A 14,882-nucleotide genomic window follows, 5' to 3' on the forward strand; every position below is an offset into this window, starting at 1 on the left:
GTCTGTCTTCTGTATATACCCTGTAGATCCGAATTTGTGTAAGGAATTTTGTGATCACAAATTCGTATCTAGGGGAATATGTAGTTGACATAAACACTCCGCTCATTTTTTTTCTGAAGACAAAATTTTTTTTCCTAAATGAGGACCATCCGGTGATACGAAGACTCCTTTTTCTTTCTTCCTTTTTCTTTTTCTCCCTCAACTGGTTAGAGATGGAGGAATCATCTACCTGAAATCTACCCATGCCTGCCCTTGGGAGCCTTAGTCCTTTTTCACTTATCTTAAAAGGTTAATGTTGTTGCTGATGTTTTTATTTTGTCCTTTCCCTTTGGTCCAGCTATTCCCTATTTTGGGTGCAGGGAGGCTTCACTGAAAATCTGGTAAAAATGACTATTGTCTTCAGTGTGCGAAGGGAAAGGAAATTCACTTTTCAAACGGATGCAGAGGTCGCCTTTCCGTTTGGGTGCAGAACAAGATGCCCTGGAAACACGCGATTACCAAAGGGTGTTATTGTGTGGGGATCACCCAGACTCCTATCCTTAGCATCACGAGGATGTGAGATTTCTGCTCGCTGCTGAGGCGCGGCATTAACGGCAATTAGAACATCTCGCCGCTGCGGTTAGGCTTGCTCCGGTGTTTCTGGAATTAGCAAATTGCTATTCAACGTGCTCTCAGAAGTTGGAGGTTTTTTACTCCAGTGTTCATGTTCCGTGTGGGAAACCAACTCGTTTCTCCCGGCTTGGGCCGCGTGGGATAATGGGAGGAGTGGAGAGGAGAGGGGAACAGACGGACTGACTGACACAGCCAAACTAATAGCGCAGCTAAATGCGATTTGGAAGGCGAGGTCTCCCCGAATTAGTGCATGAATTTCCTATCGATCCGCCCGTGGTTCCATTCATCTCTGACAAGTCCCTCCGTACACCCGCCTGGTTGCTCCGACGCCTCTTCTTTCACTCACTACCCCTCCCCGTGCGGCTGCAGAGAAAAGGCCCACGCTTGATGCCTCGTTCCCCTGTGTGTGGGTTCTCCTCTCCAGGCGGAGCCCCTAGTCCGCCCCTCACTTAACTTCCCTGCTTAGACGCTGGGTGCAGATGCTCCATACCCCCATCGATAAGAGGGGCCAAGACCCTAAGGGAGGCCTGGGGGAGGGAGGCAGGACGGGAGGGGCCACATTCAGAGCCCCAACTTCTGAGGGGATCCAGGGATTGCGCTCCGCCCAGCGCCCCAACAGGCCCTTAGGTGGCAACCTGCTCACTCTCTCTCTCTCCCTCCCTTTCCGCGATCCCGGAGAGGCGAGGCGAGGCGAGGACGCGGTGGCCCCGCAGGAGCCCTATGTAAATCCTGGTGTTGGGTGGGTAGGGAGGGGGGGTGGAGAAGAAGGGGAAATAAACCTCTTTGGCTGGAGTAGGGTCCGGGTGAGCAGATTTCCTTATCCGGGAATCGCAGGCGGGGCGGCCATTGGCTCCGAGGATCACGTGGGCCCCTAACTTTGTTCACTTGACAGTAAGTAGGAGGGCTTTCGGAAACAGGAAAACGAGTCAGGGGTCGGAATAAATTTTAGTATATTTTGTGGACAATTCCCAGAAATTAATGGCTATGAGTTCTTTTTTGATCAACTCAAACTATGTCGACCCCAAGTTCCCTCCGTGCGAGGAATATTCACAGAGCGATTACCTACCCAGCGACCACTCGCCGGGGTACTACGCCGGCGGCCAGAGGCGAGAGAGCAGCTTCCAGCCGGAGGCGGGCTTCGGGCGGCGCTCGGCGTGCACCGTGCAGCGTTACGCGGCCTGCCGAGACCCTGGGCCCCCGCCGCCTCAGCCGCCGCCCCCGCCGCCCCCGCCACCGCCCGGGCTGTCCCCTCGGGCTCCCGCACAGCCGCCGTCCGGGGCCCTCCTCCCGGAGCCGGGCCAGCGCTGTGAGGCGGTCAGCAGCAGCCCCCCGCCGCCTCCCTGCGCCCAGAACCCCCTGCACCCCAGCCCGTCCCACTCCGCGTGCAAAGAGCCCGTCGTCTACCCCTGGATGCGCAAAGTTCACGTGAGCACGGGTGAGTGCGTGGGCACCCCTTCCCCCTCCCACCCCCGGCGCTTTACACCAAAGGGACCTCAAGGCATGGGGGTGGGGGGAGCTAGGGGAAGCCAATTGTCCCCGCTATAAACTCGCCATTGCCGGAGATTTACGGTCGCCTGTTTTCAGAGCCACATAATTACATCCCCCATAAATTTTTATGGCCTGGTGGGCCCCGCGCCTTTGAAGTAGGTTCCCCATCCTCTGCCATTCTCACCAGCGACTTTTTCGCCAGGGAGATGCAGTCTCAGTGAAGTTGGAAATTGGGGAGGGGTGTGAGAGGTGGGGGAGGAGAAGGGGGAGGAGGTAATCTGTATTTAAGCGGAGAGTTGAGTCAACTCCCAGTATTTATTTTTTCCTTTCTTTCCTCTAGTCTGGCTTCTTGGCTAGTGGGCAAAAGTTTTTACTGGGGGCAGCACTACTTGGAATCGGAACATTGAGGGTTGGAACTAACAGAAAGGTTTAGGGAAGCCCCCTCCCTCTTTCACCCTTCATTCTCCCATCTCGGGCCCCAGGCCAAGTAAGGGGAGAGATGAGCGATTAAAACCTTGTGAAGATTCCTCACTCCTCCCCGCCCCCTCCCCAAACAACAACGTCGTGACCGCACAGTCGTCCAAAACTTAGAGGTCTCTTTCTCCTCCTGGGGTCCCGCTTTCTCCTTCGTCCCCACCCCCTCTGGAGGAAGAAGAGGTGGCGGGAGAGGGAGGGAGACATTGCGTTAGCTGGAGGAAAGGGCTCCCCTCCTCCCTTTCGGGGCAATAAAACTTTCTCTTTCTCCCTCTCTCTGTGTGTGTCCAGTCAACCCCAATTACGCCGGCGGGGAGCCCAAGCGCTCTCGGACCGCCTACACTCGCCAGCAGGTCTTGGAGCTGGAGAAGGAATTTCACTACAACCGCTACCTGACACGGCGCCGGAGGGTGGAGATCGCCCACGCGCTCTGCCTCTCCGAGCGCCAGATCAAGATTTGGTTCCAGAACCGGCGCATGAAGTGGAAAAAAGACCACAAGTTGCCCAACACCAAGATCCGCTCGGGCGGCACCGCAGGCTCAGCCGGAGGGCCCCCTGGCCGGCCCAACGGAGGCCCCCCTGCGCTCTAGAGCCCCCCTTGCGGGAGCCGCGAACCTCGGGGCGGGGGTGGGTTGCGAGCTCGCGGGTGGTTGGGGGAGACGAGGGAGGGGACCCTGGGGCATGGGCCCGAAAAAGCCTACCTGCCCTCCCCCCACTTTGTCTATTTACACGAATAAATGCGGAGGAGGGGGGAGGGGAAGCTTTATTTATAGAAATGACAATAGGGAGCCGGGTGAGGCCCCCCAGAAGCAAGGTTCAAGTCTCTTGCTTTCTTCCTTAAAAAAAAAAAAGAAGAAGAAGAAGGAAGAAAGAAAAAGACAAAGAGAAATAGGAGGAGGCTGCACTCCTCATTTTCAGCTTTGGCGAAGATGGATCCACGTTTCATCTTTAATCACGCCAGGCCCAGGCCCATCTGTCTTGTTTACTCTGCCGAGGAGAGGACGGGCCTCGGTGGCGACCATTACCTCGACACCCGGCTAACAAATGAGGCCCGGCTCGGCCGCCGCCGCCTCTGCTGCTGCCGCTCTTGGAAGACAGTCTGGATTTTCTTTCTTTGTCCCTCATTCCTGAAACCCAGCGAAAGCATCCTCTGACTGCCAGATAGCACAGTGTTTTGGCCACGGTAACAAACACGCGCACACAACCTCCTTCCCCCTCCATGCCCGTTCACCCCCCTTCCACCTTGGGGCCGGGGTAGGGACGACAGGCTGGGGACAGGTGGACGTAGGGTGCCTTGGCTGCGCAGGAGCAGGGCAGGGTAATTGAGTCCGAGAGAAAAAGATGACCCAGAGACCGGGAGGGCCCTCCTTTGGAAGGTCAAGCCATGCCTGGCGGGGTGAGAGGCCAGTTGCCTTCTGGGAGCTGGACACAACCCTCTCCCCAATCTAGAGTTGTGCAGTGGAGGCCTTTTCTCCTAGATTGAAAGTGAATGTGAAACTAGGCAATAAAATGCCCTTCCCATCTGGGAGATAAGGTTACAGAGACCTCTCCCATAGTTTATCATTGTTGCATTGATGATGATGATGATGATTATTAATTATTATTATTATTATTTTATGTCATGTGCGTCTGTCCTCTCTCCTATTCTCTTTCTGACATTCCAAACCAGGCCCCTTCCTAGTCCTGGGGCTGCTTGAGTCTAGAACCCTTCGTTGGTGTGAAAATGTGTGTCATGTACAGAGTGACAATAGAAATAAATGTTTGGTTTCTTGTGATCAGCACGGCGTGTTTTTGTTAAAATCTTGATGTAAAGATGCAGACCAATGCCACCCAGTGTATATTTTAAGTACCCCAGTCCATTCGGCCTCACATTTACGTGGTTGAGGAATTTTTTCAAAGGATCCAATGGGAACTTCTCTCAGAGGATTGCAAATTGTGGTAGCTGGTGTGTTTTCCTTTTGGGGTGGGTGTGTTTTGTTTGGGGTTTTAAATTTTTTCCCTGTAGTCCAAAAATGGATTGAAAGGACTGGGAGGGCTGACTCCAATCCCTAATGGGGAGAAAATGTTTCATTGTAGGACACAAGAGGCTTAAGTATGGCAAAAGCTTTCATATCGTGATTTATTTGTCATAAGCAAATAAAATGCGGTTAAAGCTGTCTCTTTCTAGACAGACGGCTCTTTGCTTATTAAAGTTGCTAGGGAGGATTCTGCGCGGCTGGCCTCTTTCCTCCCTGTAAGAAGGTATCCTTTTCCTCTGAGGTGTTTAAGGTTTTAATGAGTCTAATTTTTTGCACAGATGTTTCTGGGTGTTTGCAGGTTTTCAGAGTATTTTTATATTACAAAGGAGCTAGCCAGTGCCATAGCTCAAACTCTGACAAGCAAATAGATAATCAAGAAGACAAATGGCCTCTTTTGTGAAGCCCTGCTCCTGTATTAATTTTCATTTTCTTTCTCATAGAAAGTATCGAAAGTATGACTGGGGACCAAATAGCTTTCTGTCTCTGAGGTCCCAGTCACCCCTAGAATGGAATGGGGGAAGGGGAAGAGGGCGCAAGTGACCCTCAGAAGCTCTGGGGAGGCTTGGGCCACTTTGGGATCAAGCCCAAGAGAAGTTCTAAGGCTCTGGTCTTGGACTCTGGTCCTGTGGTGGCCCCAGGTACAGCCATCTTGCCCCCCAAAATTTCAGGGCTCTGGAGAGCAAATGCAATTCAAAGTCGTTTTACAGTCCCATCTGCCTTCAGAAAATAAAAATAGCCAATTCCACCAGCGCGTTTTACTGTTATTTCTTTTGCATTTCTCCGGTGTGCAGCTCCCGGGTGTTTGAGGCTGGGTAGGGCCCCGGGACAGACTGGCCTGGGGTCCACCACACGGGAAGGGGTGTTTGAACCGCCTGTTTCAATGCTGTGGGGAGACTCATAGCAAATCGCCTGGACCTGGAGGTTGAGAGCGGAGCTTTGTTTTCAGTAGAATCGCTGGTGTGATGTTTAGCTGCCCAGGGATGCAGCCGGCCTTCCCTTCTAGAGGGGGAAAATAGTTCCTAAAAAGCATATTCCACCTCCCCCCCCAGGAATGTCTCTATAGAACCAAATCAAAGCTGCCCTTAGGAAGGTATGAATAGAATAAAAAAAAGATTTCTATGGAGCTTAAAGTTCACAGCCATTCTGTGTAGACAAGAGCTAAGAAAAATGTGAGAATTATACAGAAAACCATTAATCACTTCTTTTCTTTAAATACGTATCCTCTCTCCTTTGTTATTATTCAACAGCAAATCTCCGCAGACCGGCTGTTGGGGGAAAAAAGTGTTAGCCGCCACTCCCGGATCTGCAAGGGGGAAAAAATTTGGAACCATAAAGTTGAAAACTTTTTTCTCTCAGTTTGGAAGAAGCTGTTCGTCATGAATGGGATCCGTGGAGTTCAGGCGAGAGGAGGCGAGAGGCGCAAAGGTAACAAAGCCCCCGCCTGGGTTGGCTTTTTTTTTTTAATCGTTTTATGAGCTCTTTTTACAAGGGAAAGAAGAAATACTCTCTCGCCTCCTTCTTTTTCTTTTTCAACTATCTTCACAGGGTTTTTATGGTGGATGCTTGGTCCGGTTTTGATGCCTTTTATGATGACAGATGCTTGGGTCAGGGACTGACACCTGGAGAGTGTTTGATCTGACTGGGACTGAGGTGTTAGGGCCCCAGAAAGCCCCCAGAAAAGATAGGGAGGCAGTTCAGAAGTGCTTTCTGGTTTTAGAAAATGTAGCAGGGCCTGGGGAGCCCCAGAACATGTGTGTGTGTGTACTGAGCTGAGGTGCACATGTGGCCTGTGGGTTCCATAACTCTGCTTGTCTACTCTGGGGCTGGTATCCCACAGGTCTGTTTACCGGTGAGTTGCTGTCACTGCTACCTCCTGGAAAAATGAAAGGCAGCTTTTGGATGAAATGCCCCAACCTCGGAGTGGGTATAGGTGGATGTCTTCAGTTTTTCTTTTTGTGTCTAGCTTGGGGTTCTAGACAAATATTTGCCACTCTCTGGAGCAGGAAACTGTTCTGCTTGCAGGCAAGGTTCGTTGACGCCAGAATCTTCCTCTTCGACTCTGCCCCCTCCCTTTTTCCTGAAGGCTCAGAGTTTAGTTTGCTTTCCTTTTGCTCTCTTGGTTTGGGGGCTCTGTTCCTCGCTCAGGGGCCCTGCTTCTAAGGGTGAAGGAGCCAGTAGGCTCTGCCTCAGACCAGAATGTGCTGGCCTTTTTCCTTGGGACTCACTGAGGGTTTGGAAGTAGGAGGCCGGCAGGAGAGAGAGTTCATGGAGAGGCCACGTTTTCTAGGCGATTAGCTCAGTATTAGAACCACAAAATGACCTCGGAAGCCCCTTGACCTCTCTGAGACTGGACATTGTGTTGGCTCTTGCCTCCTGCCCAGAAGGGAAAGTCACACCTCTGCAGCGAGGGGTCCTTGGGCCGTTGCATGTCCCATCTTCACCCCCCATTAGACTCCAACAGTTTTTTTTTTTTTTTTTTTTCTATCTTGAAGTTTCTGGATTATTTTTCTATTACAGTCCATTGAAGAGAAAATGCGCAAAAAAAAAAAAAAAAAAGCTCAGATGGGGGAGGGAAGTAGGGTGCTGGTTTCTCTTTCTGTGCAGAGCTCCTTTCCTCAGGCAGATTCACACCACCCCCCCATCCATGTCCAGTTCACCCCTCCTCCTTTCCTGTCCCTTTGGAGGGGCTGAGGGAAGAAAGACAAAGGGAGACAGATATGAGAGGTCCAGGGGCTTCAGAGGGCTAGGGGAACAAGCCCCTGGGTCCTAAGGAGAGAGAGGGCCCCCGTTGTGGTTACTGTCTCTTGAGGTCTGTTCTCCAAATCCACAGATTCTTGACCCATTTTCTGAAGTCCCTTTGTTTAGGAAGCTATTTCTATAATCACTGTCACTCCCTTCCCCATTCTCCAATCCCACCCCAGCTACTCACAGTGCCCACAGAGTACCTCCCCACCAAAGGAGCAAGAGAGATGGGAGAAGGGTCAGTGTAGGCTGTCTGATCATTTTCAGGGACAGCTGTGCCATGTTAACCAAAGTTTCCAACAACTTTTAAGAGATGCATGGAGCATTTGCTAAGATGTGAACTCAACAGAGAGCCTTTCCAAATCTGAATTCTACTTGCTGTATCTTAAAAAAATCTATACCAGCAGCCATCCTCTTAGGAGGGGATAGAAACAAAGAGAGAGACAGACAGATTCCAGCTGGGAAGAGGAAATGTTCCCTTGAGTTAAGACTAGGAGAAACAGAACCTTGCTGGGATATATGTGGGATGTTGGTTTGCATTTTGTAAATGGTCTCCTGTGTCTTGGGGACTGTCTCAGACAAGCAATAACTGGCCTGGCGTTGGTTGGCAGCCTCTCCTTTGTCCCTGGGTGGCTTAACAAGTGCAGGGGCTGGTGGCCTTGGTAAGAAAAGGGAGCCAGCAGAAAGGCAAGCTGGACTCCTGAAATGAAAATATTTGGGACTCAGGGGAGATGTGCACCTATAACTCCTCAGAGCAGATAACCAGTTGTGAGCCCTCTATAGGCTCAGGTGACAAAGATCTAGTCACCTGGGTCTTTACAACCTACTTTCTGCCATGTGAGGATTACAGGTCCATCAAAGGAAAAGAGAAGGCTGGGGTTCCTTCAAACAGGACCTGAGGGACTTTCCCACCACCCTCGCTGCCAGACCCCCAACCTCTGTAGAGCTGAGCGCTGCCGGCAGGCTCCCCAGCCCCTTGGGCTCACCTTCTACAATTCTAGCGGCCATCTCTATCCTCCGAACCTTTGGACCTCTCTTCATCCAGTTCGTCGGCCCTCCCCACGCTCCCTCCTCTTTGCACCCGCCTGGGCAAAGTGGGGTTGCCCGACTAGCCTGTGCCGGCCGCCGCTGGGGCCGCCCCAGCGCCCGTGGTGGGTCTCCCATGGAAGCGGCGGCCCCGGGAGGGGGGTCTGATTGGAAAGCGGAGTTGGGAAGTTTCCCAGCGTGAGTTGAGCGCTGACGGATTTGTGATCGGCCATAAAACCGGCGCGTTCAGATTCGTAAATCAATCTCGCCTTTCTCACAGTATAAACGTTCGCTTTATCGGCAGCAAGAAAGCTCTCTGCTTGCGCCCCGGCGCTTGTTTATTTGAACATGGACATTCCCAGGATCCGAAAAGAGTGTGGGCATTTGAACAGAACCTGCCTGGCGTGCCTCCGTGTTACCGGCTTTTCTTTAGCTCGTTCTTAAAATGAATTTACCAGTTTTGAGATTGGTGTCTTACCATGCTCCCGCATATTCTCTCCTCTCTTCTCTGCTACCCCCGCCCCCGCCCTCTATTTTCCTTTTAGACTTTAGTGGCCTGCTTTTCTTGGGGGGAGGGCAGTTTTAATGGATTTCTCTGGCCAGGACCTTGCAGGGAGTTGCCCTCGCTGGAGCCGGGCGCGCGGCTGAATTCAATACCAGTCTGGGTTTTGTATCTGCACAATCAAAGCCGATCACCCCCCTACAGAGCCCGGGCCCGCCGGCGCCCCACCCGAGCGTTAAGAGCGGTATTCTTAGGGGACCAGGCCGGCCCAGTGCTCTGCCGGGGGCCCGCGCCGCCGCTCCCGCTGGACCCAGACACCACCTGGGTTGGTGGTTTCTTCAGGGGTGGTGAGGGCACCTGGGTCTTCAACCTTCTCCCCCTCGAGTCGCTTTTGGTTGAGACCCCTCCAGATAAACCGCTGGCGGCTCCTCGGCCCCCTACCCCCGCCCCAAACCACATCTGTTCTTCCTTGTCCGCCGGCCCCTGCGGCTGCCCCAGAGCTGCTGAAGATAGGGCTGGAAGTGTGGGCTGGACGAGGGGCTCCTTCAGGAATGTCTTCTCTGCTTCCCTTTGCAACCCCATCCCACACCGTGGCCAAAGACTCCGATTCGATTCTGGGACTCTGGTCATATCTGGTCTGCTCCTTCTGGCGCCAAGCTGTATGTGAAGGTTTGGAGGGATGTTTTGTTTTGTTTATATCTGAGATGAAGAAATCTGTGTGTGTTTCTCTCTCTAGGCAGAGGGGATGGATTTCTTCTATCAGCACTGGTGTTTAACCCCTCAATATGAAACCCCTCATCTTTTTCCTATTGATCTGTCTCCATTGTGTGCTGATTGGAAGCTGGGGGGCCGGGTACTAACACCTGGAAAATAGGAACTGGGCTGTCAGGCCAACTTCAAAGCCTCTTTCTTCCCTCTGCTCCCCTCCAGTTCAAACCTCTAGCTGTCTTCACTGGTGTGTTGTGGGTGGGGAGTGACTGAGGCAGGGTGTGACATAAGTATCCAGAGATTAAGCGCCCACTTCTTTTGTGTAGGAATCTTCTTACTCCAGGTCTTTGTCTCTAGAGCGTATTCTCAATAGAATTTGGTTCCCTCTAACAGTAACAACACAAGGAAAAAAAGTCCCCCTTGTGGTTACTCTCAACTCTGGAAGCTCCTAAGTCATCTCTTCACCCTGTCCCCTTTCTGCCCTTTCAAAAGGTACCACAAAAGATTTTTTTAAAAAGAGAATCAAAGCCAGAAACCCCCTTCTTTATACACATATAATCTGGATCTATGAAATGTTTCTTTTGAAGCTGGTCCCTTTAGAAATTTTGTTGGTCATTTAAGGAAGAGGGGGAGTATGCCCCACTAAAATATCCTAGGAGTAAGGGTAAAATAGAGTTGGGGAGAATGTTAATGTTAAAAGGATGTAGAGAGAGGAACTGGATGCTGAGAAATCCAGGGGCTTGGAGAAGGACTCTGTGCCCATCCCACCCCACCCCCCGAGACGCCCCTGCAGACTATTTCTGCACCTTCACAAACTAAGCAGAAGCAGGAGGAGAAGGGAGAGAGGAGAGGTGGGCTGTGGGTAAGTGTGTGTCTGGGGGGGATGCTGGTTAGGAAGTGTTAGAAACATGCTGTTAGAAACAGCAGATACAGATATGAATGTGGGAAAGAGAACTGGCTACTATTCCATTGGTGGGTTGGGGGGAACCTATTTCGCAGGAAAATTTCTCCTCCTGAAGGGGAAGGTCATAGTGGTCCTTTGAGCCTGAAATCGAAAGACCCCCTTCCCCCTCCTGGTCACGTGATTCATTAAATAATTAATGCCGAGGTTGCAGAATAGATATGTATTCGTCAGGAAAATCACAGGCTCGGTCTCCCTGTTTCTGACGTGCAATTCAACTGTCCTTTGAAAAACAAGCCTGTACCCCGAGAAAAAAAAAGAGAGGGGGAGAGAGAGGGAGAGAGAGAGAAAAAGAGAGGGAGGCAGCAATAAAACAGCCCCGCAGCCGGAGCCACACCGCGGGCTGGGGTATTGTAAGTAGAAGGGATTTCTCACTACCTACCGCGTCTTATATGTCCATGTAAATTTATTGTTTGTTATTAATGTTATTGTCGTAAAATGTGACAAATAGCCATCTTCATTTCCTGCCATTTCTCTTCACATGGTGCTCTGTGTGTTTGTACCCATTGAGGCATTGCATAGAGATTTTAGGAATATTCCTCTTCTCTATCTCTCTCTCTCTCTCCCTCTCCCTCTCCTCCAACCTTTTTCTTGATTTATAGCAATATGGGTGTCAGCTTCTCGGCCGGCATGCCAGCCATTGTGTGTGTGTGTGTGTGTGTGTGTGTGTGTGCGTGCGTGCGCGTCTGCGTGTGTTTGTGAGCGAGTTGTGTTGTTTATGGCCATGTCTTTGATAAATCATTTCTCACAGAAAATGATGTGGAAGCTGGGCTATTTCTGCGGCCGGGAAAGAGTCACTCTTGGAGGCACTTCCTCTCTCTCTGCTCTGCTCCCAGGAGTTGGTTATTTCAGACGATTTACAGTAATATATCAGCAGTTAATATGAAAGCTCTATAGCTGGAGGTCTTAAATTACAGCATCTGTGATTATCAATTAAGGCGAGATTTGTATAAATTTGGTAAACTAGAAATGCCTCATTGGCATATAAACCCAGTCAAAGACCACGACCTAATATAAAAATTATATTTGTGAGCCTGATAACAGCCAACATTCCTGCAGCAGCAGACAGAGCTTCATTTTTCAGCGGTTCCCCTCCAGGAGTTTGGCTGCTCCGATGCTGCCAGGGGTAAAGAACCCAACTCTGAAGGCAGAAGGAGCCTGGGGGAAAGAGAGGTGGAGGCAGGAGAAGAAATTACTGAAGTTGAAGGCAAAGATGTTTGCAATCCATGGGGACCAAAAAGAAGTCCTCTGCAACGGGAGGGGGCTGGAGGGATTTGGTTATAGTGTTCAAGCTTAACCTATAGGACTGACCTGTGTGACAGAGAGTTGAGGGTGGGATAGGAGCTACCCAAGCTGGGGAAGACAATGGAGGCAGAGGCTGAAGGGCAAGGAGGGAAGCTGAAAGCTTTGGCTCCCCACCCTTCTGTCTAACAAAACAAGGAAGTGAATTCACACCCTAGTAGCCTTCCTTCGACCTCCTGAAACAAAGAAAGTTTCCTCAGCGGTGAGGGACTGTGTGTTGAGGGCTAAAGGAGGGAAAAGTTCTCTTAAGTTTTTCTAGAAGAGAAATGTTTCCAGGTGGTCTCAGAAAGTTGGAGAGCATTTCAGGACACAGGGTATGTTCCTGTCCATAGTCCCCATCCAAAGAGGGAGCAAATGGGGTACAGACTGGGAGGGGGAGAGGTCACAGTACCTCCCCACTGGGGAGGAGGCTGCCGGTTGAGAGCAAAGCCAGAGGTGGCTTTTAGGGATGTTATGCACTGCCCCCCTCAAAGTTGTTATGGAGGAGAGGCAGAGGGACAGAACATTGGCCAAGTTCCGTTGGGGCTGCTAGCATCTCCTTCCCTGGCTGGAGCCCGGCCAACTGACTTTATAGCCACTATTATCTGTGATACTTAACTCTGCCTGCTAGTGTAAACCTTTGAGCAGGAAAATTAGAGTGATGCCGCGCCCAGGTGTTAATTATTCATGGCATCAGCTGTGCTTTGGAGTGGCTGCTTAGGCCCCAGTCCACCTAGGAACTCACTCCCACGCTCTGCTCCAAGTGGGCACTGAGCCCTGTCCTTGTGAACAGACAGCATTTGGGGTGGGTGGTAGGTGAGGCCTCCCAATTTGGGAGTCTGGGTTGAAAAGGGTTCAGTGAGAAAGAGAAGGAGAAGGCCAAGACCTTGGCTGGGATGGGTCGCTAAAAGGAGCTGGGGAGAGACTGGATTCAAGGGCAGCTTTGACAGGGCTGGAGAGCATGGGGAGGTGTGAAGGACTGGAGGAGCAGCAGAGAGGCCTGAGGGATAGGGGGCTTCAGGACCCCATCCTTGGTGTTGGAGAAGCCCCCCACCCCTCAGTGTGGGAAGCAACTATTTCCTTCTCCCTCACCTGGGAAGTGATGGGGGCGAGTTCACCCTCAATCCAGTGCTTCAGGATTGAGGCTGAAGTCTTAAAATCCCTGAGCCAGGGGGAAGGGAACAGTTGGGTGTTGGTAGCTTCTGAGCTCAGCCTGTTTTGGAGGGTGGGGAATAGCAGAAGAAGGCTGAAGGGTTTGCTCCCTGGGACAGGCCAGAGGAGAGCTGGGAGCCAACCTCACAGGCCCTTGCCTCTGTTCTTCCAACTCCCCTTTCTGTGTCGCCCCCTGTCACAGTGGAGGCCTGATATCCGCCACCGCCCCCCCTGCTTTTCCTCTCCATTCTTTCTGCCCCCTTCATGTCTTTGTCTCTTCTGGCCCTGGGGATACCCCCCTCCTCTTCTCTTCCCCTGGAGACAAAAGCAGGGAGAACATCCCTCTCTACCATTATCTTTTAGTCAGTCTCTGGCCCCTTGCTAAATCTCCTTGTGTGAAGCCTGATGCCCTCCATCCAGGCATATAGGCCTACCCTCCAGATCAGCAGGTTTGTTGTTTTTTAAACATTTGGTTCATGTAGCCATGAAGTGCCCTGCTTCTTACAGTTCTGCACGCAGACACACACACACCATTGGCTTTTGTGCTGTTCAGGAGATGGGGCAGAATGTATTTGATAGAAGGGGCTTTAAGAAAGCTGCTGACTCTTATCTTCTCCCCAGACTCTGCTGGAGTCCACTTTTGTGTATATAATTATAGTGTTTATTCCTGTGCCTTTAAGAAGCTGGGCTGCCATTGCTTTAATGAGCAGAGGAGTTAGAAAGATAAGGAAAAAAAGTTAGAAGGAAAAAAGAGAGAGTCCCAGAGAGAGAAGCAGCAGCAGTTTCCCTTTCTGAGGAGGGAGGTCAAGGCAGAGCCCAAGGAGAGGATGACAGGGAGAATGGAGACAAAGGCCACTCAGAGGGGCAGGGAGGCTGTCCTGGCAGAAGGCACCCCCCAATTTGGATAGGTACATACACAAGAGTTAAGTGAGAAGGGAAGTGGAAAGGAAACCACTCACTTTGGCCCCCTTCTCTGTAGGACATGTCTCCATGGCAGAAGGATGAGTACCCCCCTACCCCCAAGAGGACAGGGCCCTTAGACCAAGGGCTTCACATTACCCAGAGGAGCAGCCTAATCGAGTCCAGAAGTGATTTCTGGAGATACTCCGAAGTTGAAGTCCTTAGCAAAGCCCCATTCAAATTCACTAAAGACAAAGAGAGAAGCAGAGTGTGAGAAGACAAAAAGACTGTGAGAAAGGGACAGAGACCACAGAGATGGTTAGAAAAGGCAGAGAGAGGGAGAAAGGGAGGGAGGGAGGGGGGAGAGAGGAGAAAAACAAATAGAGATAGACATGTAGAGAAAGAGCCCATCCCCTTGGGGTGGGCGGCATTGAGGAAAGGACTGTAGGGTCTGGAAGCTCCTCCAGGCTCTGTGCCTTCTCACAGGCAGCTGCCCAAAGCCGAGGCCATCCCAGAAGCAGCGTCTCTAGAGTAGGCCCCGGGGGTGCTAAATCAGGTGTGAAGCAGCTGGGGTAGGAACTGGTGTTGAGAATGGCCAAGATGTCTTGGGCACTTCAAACTCCTCTTCCACCACCATCTTCAGTAACTTAAAGATTGGAATCTTCCCAAAGAGAATCCCACCCTGGGGTGGGCTGCTGGTTGTTGTCAGTCTCTCACACCAGGACCCTGGGACTCCTTCCTTGGCCTCTTTCCCCCTCCTGCGTTTGGTCTCTTCTTTCCCTCTTCAGGGGCAGGGAGAAGTTGATCTTCCAGCAGCCTGAGAACTTTCCCTTTCACCTCCAATCCACATCTTCTCCCTTTAAGCCCTGGCCAGAACACATGGATGCTACCCTCGCTAATCTCCTTCTTTCTCCATCGTTCTGGAAAGAAAAGGAAAAGTGGAAAGTTGCCACCAGCCTAAGCAGCTTTAGACAACTCCAGGGAAAATGGAAAATCTTGCTCGCCTCTCCAGTCCCTC

General features: G+C 51.4%; 2 protein-coding genes across 2 annotated transcripts in view; both read left to right on the plus strand.

Annotated features, from left to right (window-relative positions):
* HOXB4 (homeobox B4) lies at positions 1–4,352 on the plus strand. Its single transcript, XM_027517080.1, has 2 exons — positions 1–2,047; positions 2,866–4,352. The coding sequence occupies exons 1-2, from the start codon at positions 1,591–1,593 to the stop codon at positions 3,162–3,164; spliced, it is 756 nt and encodes a 251-aa protein (XP_027372881.1). The 5' UTR covers positions 1–1,590; the 3' UTR covers positions 3,165–4,352.
* The window catches only part of HOXB3 (homeobox B3), a 26,491-nt gene continuing 15,276 nt past the window's right edge, over positions 3,668–14,882 (plus strand). Inside the window, exons 1-2 of the mRNA XM_027517078.1 lie at positions 3,668–3,757; positions 5,840–6,017. The gene's annotated coding sequence lies outside the window, so the exon portion shown is untranslated. The remainder of the gene's footprint in view (positions 3,758–5,839; positions 6,018–14,882) is intronic.

The sequence above is a fragment of the Bos indicus x Bos taurus genome, chromosome 19, assembly GCF_003369695.1.
Source record: "Bos indicus x Bos taurus breed Angus x Brahman F1 hybrid chromosome 19, Bos_hybrid_MaternalHap_v2.0, whole genome shotgun sequence".
In the NCBI taxonomy this organism is placed as follows: Eukaryota; Metazoa; Chordata; class Mammalia; order Artiodactyla; family Bovidae; genus Bos; species Bos indicus x Bos taurus.

Coding starts and splice junctions, on each gene's coding strand:
- HOXB4 (XM_027517080.1), top strand. CDS start 1,591: ATGGCTATGAGTTCTTTTTTGATCAACTCAAACTATGTCGACCCCAAG. Junction 2,048..2,865: donor CAAAGTTCACGTGAGCACGG/GTGAGTGCGTGG, acceptor GTGTGTGTCCAG/TCAACCCCAATTACGCCGGC.